General features: G+C 32.6%; 1 protein-coding gene across 1 annotated transcript in view; it reads right to left on the reverse strand.

Moving 5' to 3' along the window:
- Positions 1-14,765, reverse strand: part of STPG2 (sperm tail PG-rich repeat containing 2) — a 102,589-nt gene that overhangs the window by 61,061 nt on the left and 26,763 nt on the right. Inside the window, exons 5-6 of the mRNA XM_025046024.1 lie at positions 12,692-12,804; positions 10,259-10,370 (exon numbers count right to left, since the gene is read on the reverse strand). Of these exons, the coding sequence (XP_024901792.1) occupies positions 10,259-10,370; positions 12,692-12,804 (225 nt within the window). The remainder of the gene's footprint in view (positions 1-10,258; positions 10,371-12,691; positions 12,805-14,765) is intronic.

The following is a 14,765-nucleotide window of genomic DNA, read 5'->3' on the forward strand; positions in this document are numbered from 1 at the left end:
TGGGACTTTTACTTGTGGTCTTATTATCTCTTGGATATGTAACTAAAAGAAGTCAAAGAACCTTTTTTTCTTACAGTAGTTTAATTTGGTCCTGAGAATGTTTGAATCTTTATTACCCCTTTTGTGTTAATTCTCTCTCTTTTTTTTTAAGCCTAAAGCAAAGAAAACTGGTGGTTTAGCCAGGCTCTGAGTTTTAATAGGGATAAACAATTTTTTAGGCTTTTTAAAACAATGAAAATAGCTTACAAATCCCCACAACTGGCTTTGAAATTAGGGGATGGAAACTGATGCCTGGCACTCTAAATGTGATAGTTCTAACACCAAAAATAAAAATTCCATCATTTGAAAATATAAAAAGAATGGAGTTTTTTTTTAATTCTTGTTGGTGAAGAGGAATCAATATTAAATAAAAATTATAAAATTTGTTTTAATCAATACATATGCTTTGAAAGTGCTCAAAATCAACTGTAATTATGGGAGTGAACTTTTTAGGAACTGGAACTGTGCATTGTTTTATTTATTTTTTTATATTTTTTTTTTATTAAGTTTATTGGGGTAACATTGGTTAATACAATTATATAATTTTCAGGTGTACATTATAATTTGACATCTATATATTCTACTGTGCGACTGTGCATTGTTTTAGACAGATCACTCAGAGAATCCTATATATGTGGAAAACACATTGTGTTTTTAGCTGACACCTTTTGTCTGCTCATCTTAAGCCACTGGGGTATTTCTTGAACAAACCAAAAATATGCATCCCATAATATTTTTTAGTACTATGTTAACTTATGATTACTCAGTGGCTAATTATTTTATTTGATGAATACCAGGGACTCCTGCTTCCCTTAAACCTTATCTAGCTGTTGTCTTTTTTTTAACTTTTAATTTTTTAATTATAGTTAACATACAATATTATATTAGTTTCAGGTATACAACACAATGATTAGACATTTATATAACTTATAATCACTCCAATAAATCCAGTACCCATCTGACACCAGTTATTACAATACTGCTGACAATATTCCCCATGCTATACTCTACATCCTCATGCCTATTTTGTAACTACCAATTTGTACCTCTTAATCCCCTCCTCTCTCCCCCATCCCTCAGTTTGACAACCATCAAAATGCTCTCTTTATCTAAGAGCTTGTTTCTGTTGTTTGTTTATTCTGTTCTCTAGATCTCATATATGACATTTTTCTTTCTCTGTCCGACTTACTCCACTCAACAAAGTACCCTCTAGGTACATCCATGTTGTTGCAGATGGCAAGATTTCACTTTTTTATTTCATTCTTCTTTATCCATTCAACCATTGACGGACACTCATGATGCCTCCATATCTTGGCTTTTGTAAATAATGCTACAATGAACATATGGATGCATATGTCTCTTCAAAGTAGGGTTTGGGGTTTCTTTGGATAAATACTCAGATGTGGGATTACTAGGTCCTTCACAGCCTTTGTTTTAAAGTCTATTTAAAGTCTAATTCACTTTTTTCCTAACCTTTTAGCTTTACTTTTTAAAAAAATTACTATACATTGAGTCTTTAAAATCAGTGATCCATTTATTCATTCTAAAGCACTTGATGCTTCTTGCCTTAACAATTTTAAAAACCACTCACACAAAACTCTGTATTTTAATTCAGTGGTCCAAAGGTTTAGTCCCACTTTGCAATTTACCCATCTGATCGCTCTAATTATATAGTCTGTCATTTAAAATATACTATTGAAATCTAAATTGACATTTAAAAAATTATCTTCAGTAACTATATTTTCTGTGTGCTCAAGAATGAGCTAAACTGATGGATAGTAAGGTGTGATCTATGCCAGATGGCTATGTGACTCAGAAAGAAAACCTGTGCCTCATTTCCTAGGTGGCTGCTAGGAAAATGGCAAACCTGAATGTTCATCCAACCTTCATGCAAACCAGCATGATGCAAGAGCAGCAGAGTACCAATGACTACAAAAGCTGTCTAGACAGCTAGAACTAATAAATTTTATGAGCTTTTTATCACCTGGAAACTAAATTAATCTCTATCTTGGCTACCTGTAGGCACATGTTGAAGAGTTTAGCTAAACTACTCCATATTAATGCCTCAGTATCCATTTTGTGTGGCCAAATGGACTGCTTACCAAAACTCCACTTTTTTGGTTTGAATTGACCAATCCAATCTCAGCCCAGGAACCCCAAAGCACTCCACCCATTGACCCTAATAAAGGCCCTGCTCTGCTCTCCGCCTGCACCTTGCTTTGACCTCCTACATGGCTCTTAGAGTGTTGCGTACTTCCTCAGGGACTGTGAGTAATAAACTTCTCTATTTCAATCCCTTTATGCTCTTTTCTTGAACCATGGCTCACCATCAATACCCTAGGGACCTAGGGTATTGTGACTTTGTGAAATTAACGAATGTTAATTTCACAAAGTCCCAACAGCACAATATACTCACGATTGTGTGGTCACTAGAACAGTTTCTTCTCCATGAAATTGAACTCTAAATTATACCCTCAGTGAACATAACCAACTATCCTTTTATTGCTTCTATTCCCTCTCTCCTAATTATCTATGTTGACCCTCATTTTTATCTCCCAATTCTCAACTCCTACCTATTTTTATAGCCCTTCTGATTTCTTTTATCCCCCCACGCAGGCTTGATTCCATGGTCAGCCATTCCGGCCTTGAAAATCTTGATTCACTCAAACCCTCATCATTTACCATATTTATAGCTATAATCTCTAACAATGTATAGCCACACAATACAGACTCCAACTCTTGTCCCCATATTAACATAAAGAGCTTTTGCTGACCACTATCAAATGGAAACTTTTTCTCTTGACCTGCAAATATTTTATCTCAGTTTAATTCCTTGTCACATTCCCTATAGTGTATATCCATTCTTCAGACATGTTGAACATCTACCTCCCTCAACCTCTGGAGAGGTCCGTTTTGCATATGTCACCAAAAATGGCCATCCAAATAAAATTAGTGAGTCTATCTCCTAAACACCTCAATATTTCTCTTTCAGAGGTCAGCAAACTGTGGCCTATAAGCAAAATCCAGCTTAATAATTTTTGAGAATTTATCATTTAGTGTAATGTAAGCAGAGCAATTTGGAGTTCAGGAAATGGAAAAGAGAGCATATTCTCATCACTTCAAAATTTAAATTAAAAATTCCTACATCTTAGAAACAAATATTGGCTATAGGCAAAGAAGTATTGAGAAAAGCCATGTGCAATCAAGATCCCTTTTTTCAATTAGTTATTCAGTTTAATTACTTATTTTCTTTACTATTTATGGGGTAAAGAAATAAAAAGTTATTCTTTAAATTTTATTTCTCCAGGTTCCAGATGCTCTCATGGAAAAAGTTGTAGGAAAGAAAAACATTCATTTTTAAACAGAACATTTCTTAGTTTTATATACTAAATATGAAGAAAATATCAGTACTTGCACATTATCTGCTTTAATTATAACTGTTCTTTGATACCTCAATATTCTTATTTTATCAAGATTGTTTTCACACAGTTGATTTTTGAAAGAAAGAGGCAAACTGCACACATAGTTACAACAGATAAGACCCTGGGTAAACATAATATTTTATTTAAAATTTATATTTAATAGTGTATGTATATGTAATTAGAAGTAAATTACCTTTAAATGTGGTCAATTTTAGATTTCATTAGAAAAGAACACATCGAGAAGCAATCAAATCTTCAGCTCTTTAGAGTGTTCACATCTTCCACCACCCGCTCCCCCAAAAGGACTCGCATTATAACAACTTATTACCTTTTACTTTTTCCATGTGTAACAAATAACAGATACACAATATACAATACTGAGATAATATTTTGGCATATATTTTACAATGACTGTAAATGAAAAAATACAAGAGGAAAGCAAAATGGTAGTGGTATATACTTAAGGTATACAGTTTGATCCTTTGATAAACATATATAGTGAAATAATCACCACTCGACACTCAAGCTAATATATCCCTCACCTCAGATAGTATTTTCATTTACTTCTTTTGTTGTTGATGAAAGAAACTTCTATATCTATTTTGTTTAGAGTTTTAATCCTAAATGGGTATTGAACTTTGTCAAACACTTTTGCTGCATCTACTGAGATAATCATGTGGGGGGATTTTTTCATATGGTGAACACATTATTTCATGTTAATTGATTTGTGTATGTTGAATCGCCTTTGCATTCCTTGAATAAATCCCATTGGCCATGGTATATAATCCTTTTAGTGTGCTGCTGAATTGTTTGCTAATATTTTATTAAGAATTTTTGCATTAATTTTGAAGTATATTGGCCTGTAGTTTTCTTTTCATGAAGTGTCTTTGCCTAGTTATGATATCACAGTAACGCCAGCCTCATAAAATGAGTTTCAAATATCCCTCTTCTATTTTTTGGAAGAATTTAAGAAAGATTGCTATTAATTGTTCTTTGAATTAATAAAAATATTAGGTTCTGAGCTTTTCTTTATTGTAAGATTTTCTATTGCTGATTCAATCTCCTTGTTATTGGTCTGCACAAGCTTTCTCTTTCTTCCTAATTCTGTTTTGGTAAATTGTATGTTTCCAGGAATTTCTTCATTTCCTGTAGGTTGTCCAGTTTGTTGGCACATAGTTGTTCACAATAGCCCCTTATAATCTTATTTACTTCAGAGGCATCCACTGTAACGTCTGCTCTTTCATCTAATTTTATTTGAGCTTTCTCTCTTTTTTTTCTTAGTATATTTAACAGTTCGTCAATTTTAACTTTCAAAATATCAACTCTTAGTTTTGTTCATTTTTGTTGTTGTTCCCTATTTGATTTATTTCTGCTCTAATCATTATTGTTTCCTTCCTTTGGCTACCCTTGGGCTTAATTTGTTCTTCCTTTTCTAGTTCCTAGTAGAGTACAGTTATGTTGTATATTGTAGATCTTCTGTTTTAATGTAGGCATTATTCATTATAAACTTCCCTCTTAGAACTGCTTTTGCAGCAGCCCACAAGTTTTGGTACATTATGGTTTAATTTTTGTTTGTTCTGTGATACCTTTTAAACTTCCTTTCTATTTCCTCTTTGACCCTGTGGTTTTAAAGAGAGTGTTGTTTAGTTTCCACACATTTGTGAATTCTCCCATTTTCTTGCTGTCATTCATTTTTATTTTTATTCCATCATGGTCAAAAAAGATACTTGAGATGATTTTGATGTTCTTAAATTTGTTAAGACTTGTTTTGTAGCCTAACATGTGATCTATCCTGGAGAATACTCAGTGTGCACTTGAGTAGATGTGTATTCTAGTATTGGATAGAAATTTCTGCATAGGTCAGTTAGAACCATTTGTACTATAATGTTGTTCAAGTCAGTTGTTTCTGTATTGATTTCCTGTTTGGATGTTCTATCCATTATTGAAAGTGGGATATTGTAGACCCCTACTATTTTGTATTGTTGCCAATTTCTGCCTTAAGATCTGCCAATATTTGTTTTATGCATGTTTTATGTCTGATATTAAGTGTTTATATCAGTGTTATCTTTCTATAGAATTGACTCTTTTATTATTATATATCAACCCTCATTGTCACTAGAGAGTTTTAAATTTAAATTCTATTTAGTCTGACATAAGTATAGCCACCCCTGCTTTCTTTTGGTCACTATTTGCATGAAATATCTTTTCTATCCCTTCACTGTTGGCCTATGTATACCTTTAATTCTAAAGTAAGTCTATTATAGACAGCTGGGTCATGTTTTTATTTTTTAAATCCATTCAGTCACTCTAACTTTTTTGATTGGTGAGCTTAATGCATTTACATTTAAGGTATTTAATGATAAGTGGGAACTTACTATTGTCATATTTTAAATTGTTTCCTTTTTGTTTTGCAGTTGTTTTGTCCCTCTCTTCCTCTCTTGCTGTCTTCCTTTGTTCTTTGATGATTTTTTTATAGTGATTTGCTTTGGGTTTTTTCTATTTATATTTTGTGTATCTATTATAGAGAGGTTTTTTTTTGTGGTTATCTCAAGAGTTACATAAACTATCTTGTATTTATAACCTTCCATTTTAATTTGATAATAACTTAATTTCGATTACATACAAAAACATTAACCTTTTACTACCCCCACACACACACATACTTTGTGTTCTTGTAGAGTTTGCTTTTTATATTTGTACCATTAAAAAATATTTTTATCTATTAACTTTTATATCACTTTATATACTATCTTTACTGTGTTAAATTAATTTGTATATGTCCATATATTTATCTTTACTTCTGAGATTTATGTTTTCCTGTTGCTATTTTTAAAAATCCCTTAAGCATATATTGTAAGGCAGGTCTAGTGGTGACACAGTCTCTCAATTATTATTTGTCTGGGAAAGACTTTTTCTCGCCTTCATTTTTAAAGAATAATATTTCCTAGTATAGTATTCTTATTTAGGTGGGTTTTTTTTCCAGTACTTTGAACATATCTTCCCACACTCTACTGACCTCAAGGTTTCTGCTGGAAATTCACTTACTCTCTTATGGGAGGTGGCAGCAGGGGGCACAGAGGAGTCCTTATATGTAATTAATCACTTTTCTCTTGCCGTGTTCAAATTCTCTTTGTTGTTGGCTTTTTGATTATAATGTGTCTCAGTGTAATCTTCTTTGGGTTGATCTTGCTTTGAAACCACTGAGCTTCATAAATATGAATGTCCATTTCCTTCCAAAGATTTGAGAAGTTTTCAGCCATTATTTCTTTCTGCCCCTTTCTCTCTCTTCTCCTTCTGAGACTCCCAAAATGCATATATTGTTTCTGTAATGGTGCTCCACAAATCCTGCAAACTTTTTTCACTCTTTCATTCTTCTAGTTTTTTTCTCCTCTGACTGGATAATTTCAAATTACCTCTCTTTGAGTTCACAGATTCTTTCTTCTACTAGATTGAGTCTACTGTTGACACAAGGAACTTCCTTGCCCTTCCCAACCATGTGAAGACACACCAAAAAGATGACTATCTATGAACCAGGAAGTGGGCCCTCAACAGACATTGAATCTGCTGGTGCCTTGAACTTGGACTTCCCAGATTCCTAAAACTAAAGTAATAAACTTCTCATCATTATAAGCCACTCGATCTATGGTATTCTGTTATAGCGACCTAAGCAGACTAATACATCGAGTTATGAAAAAAAATTACAACTAATATTAAAAAGCAAAAAATTAAAAGAGACAGAACAAGCATCAGAACCTGGTGTAGCAGGGACAATACAATCATCAGATTGGGAATTTAAAATAAGCATGATTTATATACTAAGGGCTCTAATGAACAGAGCCAGCATGCAAGAACAGATGAGCAGTAGAAGCAGAGAGATGGAAATCCTAAGAAAGAACCAAAAAGAGATGCTAGAAAGCAAAAGCACCATAACAAAAATGAAGAATGCTTTTGTAGGTTTATTAGTAGACCGACTACAGCTGAGGAAAGAATCACTGAGAATGAGGATACGTCAATAAAAACCTCTAAAACTGAAAAGCAAAGTGAATAAAGACTAAAAAAGAAAAACAGAATGTCCAAAGACTGTGGGACAACTAGAAAATATATAACATATGTGTAATGGAAATAGCAGAAGGAGTAAAAAAATACTTGAAATAATAACTGAAAATTTCCCAAAATTAATGTCAGATACCAAACTACAGATCCAGAAAGCTCAGAGAGCACCAATGCCCTAAATAAACACCCAAAAAAATTACACCTAGACATATCAACTTCAAACCAAAGAAAATAAAAGATAAAGAAAAAAATTCTAAAAGTAGGAGGAAAAAAACACACTCTTCCTAAAGAGAAACAAAGAATTATATCTGCAAGCAAGAAGACAGTGTAGTGAAATATTTAAAGTGTCAAGAAAAAGTAAACAACCTAGAATTCTATACCATGTGAAATTATCCTTTAAAAGTAAAAGAGGTCTGCCACAGAGGGAGGGCACACTTCAGCTGGGGAGGGGAAGAAGTAACACAGTATAGACTAGTGAGTCAGTAACCAATCTGAATGTTTGTATTCTTCCAAAATCAGTATGTTGAAATCCTCACCGCAATGTGACAGCATTAGGAGGTGGGGGCTTTGGGAGGCTTTGTCCTCATGAATGACATTAATACCGTATAAAGGAGCCCTGAGAGAGCTTCCTTGTCTCTTCTATCTTGTCCCATCTGTGATGAGAAGTAGGAAGTCTGCAACCTGGAAGAGGGCCCTCACCAGAACCCAAACCATGTTGGCAACCTGGTCTTGGGACTTTCAGCCTCCAGAACTGTGAGAAATAAATTCGTTTCAAAACAAATAAAAATAAAAATAGAAAAATAAAAGTGAAAGAGGAATAAAGGTTTTCTCAAACAAAAATTGAGAGAATTTGTTGCCAGTAGGCCTGCCTTGCAAGAAATGTTAAAAGAAGTGCCTTAGAGAGAAGGAAAATAATGTAGGACAAAAATTCAGGTGTGCGTCAAAGCAAGAATAAGTGAGATAAAATAAAAATTCTTATTTTTCTTATTCTTAATCAATCTAACAAATAATAATTTGCTCAAAATAATAGCAACAATGGATTTGGTTATGTATGTCTATATATATTGATATATATCATATATGTGTTTATGTATGCTTATATATAAGTGAAATGAATGACAGCAATGATACAAGTGACAGAAGCAATGAATTAGGATTATTTTGTTATTACAAGGCACTCACACTACTCGTGAAGTAGTATAGTATTAATTGAAAATGGATTGATATTAGTTGTAAATCAATACTGAATTCTAGAACACTTAAAAAGTAAAAAAATAAAAGTATAGATAGCTAAATGCTAAGAAAGAAAAAATGGTATCATATAAATGTTCGATTAAGACCACAAAAAGCAGAAAAAGAGTGGACAAAAAGGTAGGAACAAGGATAAAGTTCATCGAATAGAAAACGGTAAGGGATATAGTAGTTATTATTACAACTATATCAATAATCATTGAATGTCAATGGTCCAAATGCACAAATTAAAGGACAGTTCATCAGAGTGGATCAAAAAACAAGACCCACAATGTAAGACTTACACAGTAGTATTGTCTACAAGAATCAGTAATCTTGATATCTATAAGAACCGCAGTTTGGCTTACGTCAACATTTATTTGCCATAGTGTGACAAGATTCCGAGGAAGCTCATGAGGACCACACTACAAACCTGGACTGTGTCCTAGGGTCAAGCAAAGACCCATTGTGCCCTACTGGTTCCCCACTTTGCATCACAGTTCTGGCGCTGTCCAGTAAGCTTTTGCTGACCCTTGCTCAGGTCTTTTTAGGTGACTAAGAATCTTTGTGGAGTTTCCAAAGGAAAAATTTCCTCCAGGGCATGAAAGAGTTCTATAAGGACACCCACTGCATTTGGTTTGTGTATAGACATGCATGTAAAGGCTGGTTTTCTCTAGAAGTTTGTTCAGACTCTACAGATCTCGAAGGAAAAATTAAAATGAACATGGGAAATCATGCTTCTGAGGCCAACAATTCTTAATGTAAGTTATTGATTTTTCAACTGAAAATCATTTATCCTTACTCCAAATAGATCTATTTTAAAAATGTTATCCTATAATCTTCAAGTTTTTAAGTTTAAACATAATATACCGAAGGGGGGGAAAAATCAGGGTTTTATTTGCATGCAAGTTCCAAATGAGTTAACTGAAAAATACCTACAAAAAACACTTTAATAGAATTTGGGTTTTATATTAACAAATATACATTATCTAGAATAGGAAGATGAAAATCTTACCAGGTACTAATCAGACTACATCAAGAATATTATGTATGGTTCTAGTAACATATGTTTTTTAAAGAGAGAGAGATTCATAAACTGAAGAGGATCCCTAGATCCCTCTTCAAAATAATGAGAATAATCGAAGATATTTTGAACATATTTATCCTTTCTAGAAGAGATTGTTTTAAAGATTGAAAAGAAGTCATAGGAAAAGAAAGAATAAGTAGATAACAGGCAGATAAATTTAAGTCAGTTTAGAAAGGAAATTGTAAGAAACAGAGTTGCCCACTACTGAAACAAGACACCAGAGGGTTAGTCAGTTCTTTATCATAAGAGTGTTCAGGCAGAGACAGTGATCACTGGACGAAGATTTAAAGCACAATTTCTTCCACAATATTCATTGAGTGACAACAAGCTACCAGGCACAGTACACCTAGGAGTACTTTAACCTTGTCATAAGGTTCAATGATCTTAAAATGTTGAAAGTAGATGAAATACCTACTTTTCAACTTACCTTTTTTTCCTCCTGCAACATTATTACTTCATAAAATCGTGGTATATGTGAGCAATAATTTTTCCGTTGATCTTTCTTGATGTTAATATTTTCATAATGTGGTGTCTTCTTCCTTTAGAAAATTAAAAAAAGAAATTGAAGCGTTCACAATTTCAAATACCTAAATGTTTATATAAGCCAAAAGAATACTTTTACACCAACATTTTCTACTTTAAAATGTATACAATAATAAAGTCTCAGTGTATTAGGCCAATATATTCTAAATTTTGTAAAATATATTCATTTATCTTGGTTAGTTCTACATTTCCAATTCAGAGCATTATAATAAACCTAATATTAGAACAGATTTACTATGACTCTAAAACAAAAACAGAATATGGGATTCATGCCATGAGTTTAAAAAGCTACCAAAAGTTTCCTGTGCATTCTATTTATGATAAAAATTCTTTAAAATTTCAAATCTCTTAGTATTTCAATTATTACTAAATAGGGAAAATAGCCCTATGCTATTTATATTATAAATAATCAGGAAAAGAGTATAAAGATCTTTGAAAATGAAGGGGAAGCTTATTTTCACTGAAATCTATACAACCTCAAGAAAGAATAAGAAACTACACAGTGATTAAGAGCCCAATCTCTAGAGTCAGACAGCCTGATGTGAATCCTAGCATTGCTACCTTCTAGCTGTGTGACCTCACACAAATCACCTAACTTCTCAAATGGTCAGATTAGATTCCTGACCTGATTGGAAATAGTAATAAACAACTCTCAAAGTTGTCATGATTGGAGTAGATAATATATAGGAAATGTTAAGTGCTATACATGGCCCATAATAAGTACACAATAACTGTTAGCTATTATTATTATAAGACTATATTTAAATAAGCTACACTGACTATACTATTATTTTCTTCTTTCTTAAACAGAGCTTTTTTAAATGTTATATTACACATTTCCAGTGAATTATCTTGAACATAAGCAGATAAAAAAGCAGATAATAGAAAAACATAAAAACAAACACTTACATTACATAATGGCAATTATTTTCTTTGACATTGCTATAACTTAAATATGCATTTAACACTGTAGTTCACTGATATATGCTGATTCCACTGATTTTTTTTTTTTTTCACAGAAAATTCAATAAGTGAACTTGCTTTTAAAATCTCAAATAGTTTCATGGATAACAAATTTCTTTTGGGGATACCAGAAGGGTCACATATCATTTAGGCTGGTCTTTCCCAGAGACCTATAAGCAAACCAGCCAAACTGAAAGAAGGTGAGGATAAGGTTAGAATACTGAATAACAAAATCATATGTCAAAGGCATGAGTAGAGTTAGAACATTAGATAGACTTTTGTTTGGAAGAATAACAAAGATATTAAGTTTAGACCCCATTAAGCTAAATATACATGTAACTAAAAGAATAAAAATATAAGGTGTATATCTCATATTAGGAGAATGAAAAATGAAAAGGACAATAGAATAGTCTATAAATTCCCCAAAAACAAGGATATGTTTTATTATTTTTATTCTGTTACTACATTTAGCAGTAGCAGGGAGGTCCAAGAGTCTAAGCTATACCACCACTGGTATATAGATGTCTGAATGTGTCTAGCAAATTGGATAGGTAATCACTGTGGTATTTCTTGTGAGAAAACTCATTCTCTGAAAGAAAACATCAGGTAAACAGCATGGACCCTATTTTTAAAAATGTAATGATGAAAAGGAGTAGTAGTTTCTGAAGACAACATTGTATTTGTGACTCAGTTTTGTCTTCGATGGGCCCATGTAGGAGCAGGAGATAATAAAGGAGGAGCAGGAGATAATAAAGACTGCGTTATTTTACCAGAAATGTATTTCCTAGTTAAATTTTATTAATATTATCTCCAACCTAAGGTTATGGCTCTGATCCACATTGAGAACACCTTCTAAATCTATCATGTAGTCAAAAGAATGGACACCAGTGCTAGGGACAAGATGAATAATGCTGGGTCGTTTTCTTTTATATTTTCTCCGATCTTTTGTCTCTTTTATAATTAAAGACAGTATATTTTAGTACTTAGATACATGGGCTATGTAATCAAACAGGCCTCAGTTAAAGTCTAGCCCTGCCAATTAATAGCCACATGATTTGGAATATGTTATTCTCTTCGATCTTTGCATTTTCCACTGACAAAATAGGTATAACAACAGTAACTACACAGAGATTTGTGGCGATTAAATGATGTAATACACGTAAAGCCAGGTAGCACAGGATCTGGCTCACAAAAAGCAATAGTTTTCAAATAGGTTACTACAAAATATACTACTTCTAGGAGATTTTATACTAGCTTTCCTTTCATAACAGCATAAACTAAAGTATTAGAATACTTAATAGTCAAAAATTATACTAAAGGTATACTTTTATTTACTTTTTTTTTTTCTACTTACTGGACTATATCATACTGTCCAGGACCAGGCCCTGACTGTGTAGGTAATTCTGGTCTTCCCAAAGAGTTGCCAAAATGTATTCCCTTGTACTTCAAAGATGCATTAGAAAACTCCTATTTAAACAAAAAAAAAAAAAAAAAAAAGGAAGACATAATTTATGTAAGTCACGAAACAATGTTTATCCATATTTAAGTCTAAATCTAAAGCAAGGATAACCTTAGTCAAGGGGTTTCACTGGTAAATGCTAGTCTTCCTTGAAAGATCTCAAGGTAAAGTATTACTGCTGTGCCCCATTCCACTCCTGAGTCAGCCAGCATTCCCAGAGAAGAGCCTCTAGTTTTAGCATATCCTCACCAATATGAACAGCTTTGTTCTTGGCAATACATTCAGCAATCTAAAATCTTAAGGCAAAGAAAATGAGCGCCTCGACATTTAAAAAAAAGAGGAAGGCAAATTGTATGATTTAGGGAATGGGAAAACCTACTAAAAATGACCTTAAATAGAAATTGTATTAATCTCAAGAAAATAATTAAAATTCAAACACAACCAGAAGATATTAGATAGCTTTTAATTACCTGGTATTTAAAGCCATAACATATTATAAAGTTTTCAAAGAGTAATAAATATATGACAATAAATTAAACACCACACCCATTTTATTTTACCAATCATGCTTGAAGTCAAGATCAGTCCTTTAAATGCCAAAGAAATTATTTGTGACATGAGAATTTAATCATTTTTCCTTTATAACCACTACAATAGAAGTCAAAATTAAGTATGACCTATTAAAAAGTTCACTTTAGATAAGTTAAAGCATCTTGTTTCATTAAAAACTAATAAAATAATAAAGTGTAACACAAGAAGAGTAGCTTCTCTTATAAGAATTCTCTCTTGTTGACATATACATTCTAAATTGAATAATCACTTAAGAATATTTTAAAATAAACTTACTTTTTTACTAAAAGTAAACTCTAGTCTAATTTATTAATTCACATTTATAAAAACATAGTTTTAAAATAAGTTTGAATTATTAAAACAATATATATGACACCAAATAAAATCCCCACAACATAAACTTAAAGTTTAACTGCATTAAACAGTGTGTCAGTTGTTCTAGGTGTCTATTACCATTCTAGAACCGTAGAACCAACCTCTATTACGATTATAAACAACAATAATAATAAAATAAATAGCAATATTTGTGATAAAAAGTATAATTCCATGTTAAATGGTTAAGTAAACCCATATCTGCCCCATTCCCACATTTTTTTTTAATTATATAAAATTGACAGAAATTATCAGTGCTGGAAACTAAGAGAAAGTATCATTCACATTCCAAAACTTTGAGGAATTTCTGAAAAATAGAGCATAGCAGACTAGAACCAGAAAAAGACATCACTACATGTAAAAGGAATATCGGCCATGCCTTATTAATGTCCCCAGAAAGACAATAAGAATGGAATCTTAGGTAGTAAGTAGCGAGCAGTTCTCAAAACTACTAATACCTTTGGAGATTTGCACCAGTGCCATTACATGAAGTGATGAAAGAGAATGCTAATACCCACTCTATTCTTTGCATGGATGGTGGGATTTAGGTTAGAAGCACATTAGCCCCTAATGAGGGCAGACTTTCTAGTTAGAAAGGCACCACCCCAGAAAGCTTTGGATTGTCAGAACAAAATCCAAAAAAAAGGTGGCACAGCACTAAAATTCCCTATGTGAATATGCTTTTTACTTCCTGGAACTTATCACTAATGACTAGCCCTCATATGTTATAAAATGCAAACACAATAAAACAAACTTTTCCTATACACCCACTTGATCTTAAAGAATTAAACAGAGGCCAACACAATCCCTGACAGAACTTCAATGTTTGCATGAAGTGAAATGAAATGAGACTTTTGCTGATTCTTTTTTTTTTTCAGAGATGCAATCACATAGAGAAATGAAATTATAGTTTCTCTGAAGGTTTCCCTTGCTTTGATTTTAGTAAATCCCCTTGCTTGTTCCTTGCTTAGGGTGGTAGAGGATGTTAGAGCTGAGAGAAACAGAGAGTTACCAGCTATGCCCAAGT

The sequence above is a fragment of the Pteropus alecto genome, unplaced genomic scaffold, assembly GCF_000325575.1.
Source record: "Pteropus alecto unplaced genomic scaffold, ASM32557v1 scaffold63, whole genome shotgun sequence".
Classification (NCBI taxonomy): Eukaryota; Metazoa; Chordata; class Mammalia; order Chiroptera; family Pteropodidae; genus Pteropus; species Pteropus alecto.